Source organism: Ptychodera flava, chromosome 18 (genome assembly GCF_041260155.1).
Source record: "Ptychodera flava strain L36383 chromosome 18, AS_Pfla_20210202, whole genome shotgun sequence".
Classification (NCBI taxonomy): Eukaryota; Metazoa; Hemichordata; class Enteropneusta; family Ptychoderidae; genus Ptychodera; species Ptychodera flava.
Window position 1 is genome coordinate 1,967,803 of NC_091945.1, and position 8,742 is coordinate 1,976,544.

The following is an 8,742-nucleotide window of genomic DNA, read 5'->3' on the forward strand; positions in this document are numbered from 1 at the left end:
TATATTCTGAACCACCATTTATGTTATCTAAAAGAAATTGCTCATAATAGTTTGTCATGATAGGGTGGTCAAATAAATAGAGATAGAGAAAGTTCTAATTTCCATTTATGGTTTACTTGGTAAGGATAAAATAAGATTACTTTTTGAGGAAAAAAATAGAGTGGTCAATTAAAAGAGTGGTCAAAGTGATAGGGTTTTCATGGTAAAGCTGGGCTGTAAGATTCCTCATGTGCTATTTATAGCAATTATGCAATCTGTGTAAACAGTGCAATGAAAGTGTAACATGATTCCTTATAATGCTTTTGATGACCTTGAACTTCTTAAGTTTCAAACATTTGTCTCTTCAGTGTGCTTTCTCTGAGTACGTACAGTCTCAACTTATTCAACAGAACTTACTTACAATGTTAATTTGAAAGTTAAAATGTGCTTGGTTAATAGGATGAAAATACTGATATTAAAAGATAACCAGCTCAAGATTCTTTATAACCTGACAAATATGCTGTTTTTTTATGACGTAAATCTTGATTTAAGCAAGTCTTGTTTACTTTAATTAGAATGTAATTAACTCTCGTTTATTTGCTATTATAGACTGATATAGTCTGATGAAATATGCAAATCTGTATTTTTATGGAATTTTTTTCCATTTTTGGTCAGGCCATCCTGAAATGAGCTATCAAAGATATCCACCTTCTTCATCAATACATGTGTCACAAAAGGTTACTCTCTACATAACACAGCAGAGCTCTGTCAACTGTTGAGTCGCTTGTTTTTTCAAAACCGCTGGTCAGACAGCTTTAATATTTGGTTTACATGTCCCTAGGACGACCTTAGTGAGATAATTTCATACAGTCAGGAAATACTTAATTTTGTATCCATGTCTATAGTAGCTTCAGGGACTTTGGCCCTATGTTTTTTACATGCGGATGCTTACAGCGGCCAGATAGCAGTTAGCAGTGTGGGCTGATCGCAGGTACTAGGTCACCTGCCACTCTTGAGGTTAAAAGTAGCCACCATTTAACCCCTGACCCAAGGTTTTCTATACAGTGTACGCAAACGGGATGGAAGTTGTCTAAGGTCGACCGTTTTTTAGACATCTTTCAACTAAGTCGAACAACATTATCAACTGCCGTTTGCAACAATATAAGGTCAAAAGATACAAATAATGTCCCTTTAACAAGTGGGGACTATGATCTTTAAAGATGCAGATTATGTGTACAAGAAATCTGATTTTGGAATTCATCCTCTATGAGGAAACTTATTATGAATAGTTTTTTTTCCAATACAAAATAGGTAAATCTGTGTATTATAGACCTTTGATAACTCATTTTAAAATACTTAGTCGAATTAGGATGGTTAAAGGCTGATATGTGTACAAGAAATTGGATTTTGCAATCTCACTCTCATGTTGATTCACTTTACATTGGAGTCTCAGAGAAAACTATGAATAATTATTTTTCAATGCTAAACTAAATTAATTTGTGCTTTAAGAGGTGTTTGATAATTGATACAAATGTATTTGATTCAAATAGGGTATTTGAAAGTACAGATTTTGACAACAGCTATGATATTGGAATTTCACCTAAAAGTATAATTTCACTTTTCATTGTACTAGTAGTCAACAGTTAACTATTAAATAACTTACCGACAAAACTTGCTATATGTCTAATATGTAATATGGTGGTTTCACTGGGGTTTTGTACTCACAACGTACGGTACATAGTCACCTAGCAGAGAAGCCACAGACAAAACCGCTCGGCCTAATCCCCATAAGTAATAGGAATTGTTCATTGCCCTCAGTGAGCTCGATTTACAATAAGACAAGCCTCCTAGTTGCCAATTCAAGATGTTCATGTGACAGATAATTATACTTTTGTTCAGATTTCCAGTTAAATGGCTTCAGAGAATGAAATCATGCAGCGTCAGAGCAAACTGTCACATATTATCATGCCAGGTGCTTCATGGAAATGTTTAATAGTTACTTCATAAGGGAAAAAGCATTTACTTTGCATACCATAGGTTTGTAAATTCAAAGTATTAAATGTACCATGATTTTCACAAAGTTTACCCAAAATAAATGTTTTATCCACATTAGTATAGAGTAAGTATACAATAAAAATTCCCAATTTCCACACCAGACTCATTTCCACATTTACTTATAAGAAAGAGCTTTCATGATTGAAACAGGAATTCTTCCAATCATTGTTTTTGTGTAAATTTTCATATTATTTCAAATATTACTTTTTGCTTCTCATATTCCTGCTATGATGTTTCTTTTTGATTGGAATCACAAGTTCAGCGGCCCTAAAGCTGGACACAAACTGTAATGTTATATATTTATTATTATTATTCTTATTATTATTATATTAAGAATTTGTTTAATATAATTTGTTGAATATATTTTACAAAAAGAAGAAAAGTAAGGGAAAACAAAAATCAAGATTGAAAATAAAATACAAAAAATATGATCACTTATTTTCTGGACCATGCCGGAGGGAAATGATGTTGAACCACCAAATGGCACAGCACATGAACTGATCACTTCACTACAAAACACCTTGGTAAAACAAATGTTTAATACATCCAACAGTGAGGGCGCTAGACCACTAAGAAGTATATTCTTTATTGTGCAGGGTGTCTGTTACTTCAAGAACAGTGTTATTTCCTGTAAACTGCCACGTTTCATGTATCATATCCCCTTGACATCAAATGAAAGTGTAAAATGGTCAAGTTTCACAGTATGCTTATGGCAAAGTGAGATAAAGATTATGGATTTCATGAAAATTATCCTTCAATAGAGAAACTCCACTTCAACATCATATTGTCTTCAAAAAAATTCATACACTGTCCATGTCATATGAGAGTTTACTCATGATTTAAAAATTTCCAGGTTTTCTTCAGACAAACTTCAAATAAAGTAGCCAGAGATGAGGATCTGAAAGTATGTAAATCTGAACCTAAATTCATTGACACCCTCCACTGTTGTTTATATCAACAGATTCTGAGGATAAACTTACGGAACTCTTTAAAAACACCAAGAGTAGATATAAAAATAGAACAACCCTGTGTCACTGTAGGGATCTGCATTTTACTCTATTTGGTTATAAAGTGGAACACATTTACTGTCAGTGGAATTGTCCATGGTTGCCAGGGATGGGAAGAATTTTTCATCTGAAGAATACTGAATAAGGTGGATGAAATGTAGAATGGTCGAGGGGAAATTGACCTGAAAATGCAGTGTAATATGACAGTTCATGGATTACTGATCAATGTTCTGAGATCTGAAAGCATGCATGGCTATATCTTTACAAATTTTGAAAAATTAGACCATCCCCCAATAAAATGGTTGATTTCAAACATTGCATTCAAATCACCACATTCCACAGTCAATGAGTTTACACCATCCTAAGTATATAAACACACCCATCTTGACATCAAACAACAGAGGAGCTCTGACGGTAAGGCAGCCCAGGCACTGAAACCAGAGGGGATAGAAGTCTAGTCTAAAACAGAAGATTTGAAGACATCTTTTCAGGTAAACTTTGTTAAAAATTCTCCACAGGTTGATATGATATGGAAGAATAATTACTTTTTGTATACGTGACATCTTCAAGTCAGTTACAAAAAACTGAAGGGCATTTTGAAGAAGGATTTCAATTGAACTTACAGATAATTTTTCAGTGCTTGCAATATTTTGCAATCAAACACAAATAAATCTACACAGATAAATCTACAGTCACTTATTCAGTTCAGTATCTTCATCAAAACCTAGTGCTGGTAGAGACTAGTATAGTCTCAATTATTGATTTGTGCTGGCAGAGAGTGGTACCTTCAGTATATACACATGTTCCTGTTACTGTAGGTGCACAAATGCAGAAACAAACGACATCGACCCATTAAAATTTCTTATTCTAAATAAATTGCAACAATCCAGATAAATAAATATCAATCAGCCACGTTAGTATTCGATACACTTATGTTCTATTTTCAGGATGGACCATATTATGTCTGTTTTATTTCTGGTGTTTATGATCCACACCTCCACTGCACAAGTAAATGATGAAAACGGCCACTCAGAATGTCTTAGTATTTGTACAGAATCTTGGCCTGATACAAGAGGTCCTATTGGACCTCCTGGACCACCTGGTGCACCTGGCATTTCTGGACCAGTAGGAAGACAAGGTAACAATACCCTCTACCAGATCAATGTGAGACTTTTAAAATTGTTGTCATATTCCAATTTGAAAAAGATTATTGAAAGAAGCTGTCTCTGATCATTAGTGACTACTAAACTGCAAGATATTAAAAATAAAATGACACAATTACACGTAAACAAAAAACATGCAGGAAGAAATTTGCTGAGGTAGAGGATCATTACAAGTTTGATGTGAATTTAAAACCCTATATAAGATCAAAATAACTCTCCTTGATCCTTCTGTAGTGTGGAACCCACAACAGAACTGTGTTTGTGTTTTTCCAGGAAAATAGGCTGATGTTATCTATAATGGGATGCAATGAAATATACATTAAGTACAGATGTTAAATTTGGTGAATAAAATCCAGTGTGTAGTTACTATATTTTGCATTTTAGTGTTCTACATAGTCAAATGGATTTTTTATAAAGCCTAATGAGGGGAGATTTTTATGTCCAAAATGTTAAAAATATTAAAAAGATATTCAATGTACATGCCAAATTAGTAGCCTGCCCTCAAGTACTGCCAGTAGTCAATGGGGAGGAACATTGGCAAAACTTGACAAAACTCTGCAATACCATCATCAAAAGAGAAGAACATCCCACATTCTCACAAGATGTGGGAAAGTAAATATTGGCCCAGAGCATCCTCCCCCCCCCCACCTCCCTCCCAATTGTATCCAAACGGTCAGGCTCAAAGTTATTGTATACTTAAAATATAAGTAAATTATTAGAAGCTAAATTTATTTAAATACGCAGCTTTATATTCATTGGTTGGATCTTCTTTTGTAGGTCAACCTGGTGTGATTGGTCCGGTAGGAACACAGGGTGTCAAAGGTCAACCTGGTGAGAAGGGAATCAAGGGAGATGAAGGAGACAAAGGGGAGCAAGGTAAATGGGGCTAAGTTGCCTTGCAGATGCAAATTTCAATCATGACTGCAGTTTAATGGTGTTTTTCCTCATCTTTGATTTCTTATGTTTATATATGTTACAAAACCAATCATTTTGACTATCATGGTAGAGTCTTCTGTTTCAGTTCAAGCAAACAGCATAAACAAAAAAAGAAAATATATAAACAAAGTTATATTTACTGTTAGCTATTATTATAATACTACATTACTTTATCTTTAAAGTTTGAACTTTTTTATATTACACTTTTATTGCCATAAATGTAATGTAAATCCTATGTTAACTAGCAACATGACAACTTTTCCCCACACAGACTTAGACGGGGTGGCTGTGACCAATCTTGAATGAAATTGGTCTTAGCCACCCCGTCTATTAAAATTCATGAGTTTACTTTTCTTGTGTACGTACATACTTATATCAGATGGAAATCTGAGGATTTGCGATTACATCAGGTTGAGAACCCCCCACACGAGAGCAATGATTAAAATTACTCTTTACAAAGCATGCAGACAAATTTGTTGGTTCCACACATGTCACTTACTCTTTACAAAGCATGACAAATTAGTTGGTTCCACACATGTCACTACAAATACAACACTAACGTTCCTTGGAAAGGGACAATTTGAAGCCGCCTAAAGCTCGTGCCCGTGTGCAGTGATATGTTCGTCGGTAACGCTGTGAATGAAACATGCACACAGCGGCCCACACAACATCGTAAGCTTACTATCGTGGTATTTGTACGTGCGTGGTACGTCCGTGATCGTATTGAGTGCATAAGTTACCGCAGGCTACCACTACCAGTAACTCGCGGTTACTTGAAAAGCCGAGGGTAGCTTAAACTGAATTTTCCTGTAAACGTCTTAATTTTTCTTAAAGTACATCACAGCAACTGGACTGCGAGTCTCCTCTTTGAAAATACATTCGCATTTACTCAATAAAAATATATAGGTGAGTGACAAGGTTTGAGAGGGTGTGCAACGTGCAACGTAGAAGAAGCTGCCCCAAGGCACCGTGTAATTTGTCTACTGTTTGCAAGCTGGTTTATCGCGATTCTCTTTGGGCACGCGACATGTTTTGTTTCCTTGTTTGAAAGGGTATCTCTAGAAGTGCGAGTTTAGCAGCTTCAGATAGCTTTCAGGTTTTTGTATTTTTGCTGTTCGTAAAATGTGACTACGCTACATAATGAGACACAAACAATCGCAACAACACCATGAATTCAAAGAAAAAGTCAAATTGGACTCCACGAACAGCAAAAAACTACAAAAACCTGAAAGCTATCTGAAGCTGCTCTATCAACTTGTAACACAATAGGTCCGGCTGCGTCTCGCCATAAGCTTTCCCCACACAAACAATACATTACCGTACACACTAATCCAAACTTCCCTACAAATATCCGAGGCGAAACAAACATTTTTATTAACACAAACAATCGGATTAGAATGTAGGAACACATTTTTGAAACGAATCAAACACAAACTCGACACAAAAACATTTTGGATAGTTAGGTGGGGAGCCTCTTTCACACTTTTTACAATGAAACTTTTAATTTTAATTGTTTTCCAAGTCAACTATCCAAGCATTTTAAGAGGGGTGATCAAAAAGGCCAGAACAGCCAATTTTGACCAACCGGGTTCAAGAACCCGGGAAAGGTGTTAAAAGTGTGCGATAGATGTGTTTACGACATAAACATTACGAACAGTAGGATTAAGATAGGTATGAATAATCCAAACTGCCCAGTTTCTGTGTGGGGAAAAGTTGGAATGAAGCATAAAATCATCATTATTATTATTATTATTATTATTATTATAAACAGCATGTTAAGCTTTACAAGTTTATTGGTATTGCTTACATCAAGGATGAATACTCTTGATAATTACCAAATGCATATATGTCATTGCTTTTTTATGCCATCATGTGACATACTCCTACATTATGTAATACTATAATTATATCAAACTCTTGTAGGTGCCTCTGGTGTCAAAGGTCAAGCTGGCATTCCAGGAAATGTTGGTCCACAAGGTCCAAAGGGTGAAGGTGGACGTGATGGGACTGATGGTGCCAAGGCCAAACTGGAACAGCTGGGGTTAAAGGTCAGAAAGGTGAAAGGTGTGAACAAGTCAAAGTGGCATTTACTGTGGGGAGGAAGTCATATATGACATTGAGCAGTACAGAACAAACTATCACGTACAGTGATGTCATAGTCAATGTTAATGCCAATATCAGTATCAACACTGGTGTCTTCACTTGTGACATTCCTGGCATCTATTACTTCTCATTCACATTCCAATCCTCTTATGGGTGGGACTTGCGTATAAGACTAAAGAAAAATAATGATAATATATTTGAAATGTATCAGACATCTGTTTCTGACAGTATCATGAATTCACAGAGTGGTATGCTACACTTAAACCAAGGTGATCAAGTTAAATTAGTGATGGATTCGGTACAGATAATCGCTTTTACTATTGTTCTGATTCTCATTGCAATACTTTTAATGGCTTTCTTGTCTACTCAGACGAAGGATCAAGAAGTGACTAACATTCCCCATTTTTGTCTTCCACTGGGTTGTTACGTAGATAAAAATTGCTGAAATGAACCTCCTTGACATCAAACCCCTTTATGGTGCAAATTTCATCAATTGCAATCATGCAGTAGTGTTTCATATTTTCAAAGTTGGATTGAAATTGTTTAATTTTCATCCAGGAATACTACTTGAAATGCATTTGTTCTCTTTTTTCGATTGTTAAGTTGTTTTTACAGATATTTTGTTTTATGGAAGAAATTTGTACTTGCATAGAGCTTTTTGAAAACAGCAATTAATTTTCTTTGATTTATCAATCGTGATATCAGATACCGTTATGATTATATTGCATTAGATTTAGGTATATGTTCATCCAATCTTTTGGTATTTTCATATATTTTATGTATTTTGTAGATTTAAGCTTCAGTTTTGTTGATAAAGTTACTCTCGAGACATATGCCATGTCACCACTGTGGATTACTTTTGAATATTAATATTTCTCATATTTCTTGAAAACATGCATGAGTACTTTTAATAAAATTTCCATCTCACATTATTGTGATCTTTGACCACACATTGCAATTATTTACAGATTAAAGTAGAATATATGAAATCTCCACAACAATACACGAGAGATAGAAATTGCAAAATGTAAACTCTCATTTTACAATTGAGACTAGTTGTGTTCAAAATCACCATCTGATGATGATATTTGTGGATTACATGCTGTAAGGACAACGAGAGATGCATATGTATTGTTGAAATATCTTACAAGTGAATCCAAACAAACCTTAGACTTGAAATTTGGAACATGAATTTATATTCAATTTAAGAGGACCTGTTGGAAAATGCTGACTCTAAAATTGTTGTAGTACTTTTGATACATTGAGTCGTTAACAACCTAATTGTTTTCTTTATTCATCTGAAAGTCATTGTTACAGGAGCATTGAGAAAGTTTTTGCTGAAAGAAAATGCAAATTCTACAGTTTTAATGAGCTCCTAACATCTAAGGGGGCTGAAATAGATCACACAGCCAAAATACCTGCATAAACTGTCTGTGATAAAATCAAAGAATGTGACAATTTATTTCAATGCAATGTATCTCAAAACATTAAATTGGGAA

The 8,742-nt window shown here is 34.8% G+C and overlaps 1 protein-coding gene across 1 annotated transcript; it reads left to right on the top strand.

Annotated features, from left to right (window-relative positions):
* Positions 1–3,405: 3,405 nt before the first annotated feature.
* LOC139117993 (collagen alpha-1(IX) chain-like) lies at positions 3,406–8,175 on the top strand. The gene is made up of 4 exons (XM_070681255.1): positions 3,406–3,532; positions 3,989–4,179; positions 4,982–5,080; positions 7,064–8,175. The coding sequence occupies exons 2-4, from the start codon at positions 3,990–3,992 to the stop codon at positions 7,252–7,254; spliced, it is 480 nt and encodes a 159-aa protein (XP_070537356.1). The 5' UTR covers positions 3,406–3,532; position 3,989; the 3' UTR covers positions 7,255–8,175.
* Positions 8,176–8,742: the final 567 nt, after the last annotated feature.

Bases quoted from the DNA above. Each gene is read 5' to 3' on its own strand.
- LOC139117993 (XM_070681255.1), top strand. From the start codon at position 3,990: ATGGACCATATTATGTCTGTTTTATTTCTGGTGTTTATGATCCACACC. The intron at 4,180-4,981 runs GTAACAATACCC...CTTCTTTTGTAG, and splicing joins TGGACCAGTAGGAAGACAAG to GTCAACCTGGTGTGATTGGT. The intron at 5,081-7,063 runs GTAAATGGGGCT...AAACTCTTGTAG, and splicing joins AGGAGACAAAGGGGAGCAAG to GTGCCTCTGGTGTCAAAGGT.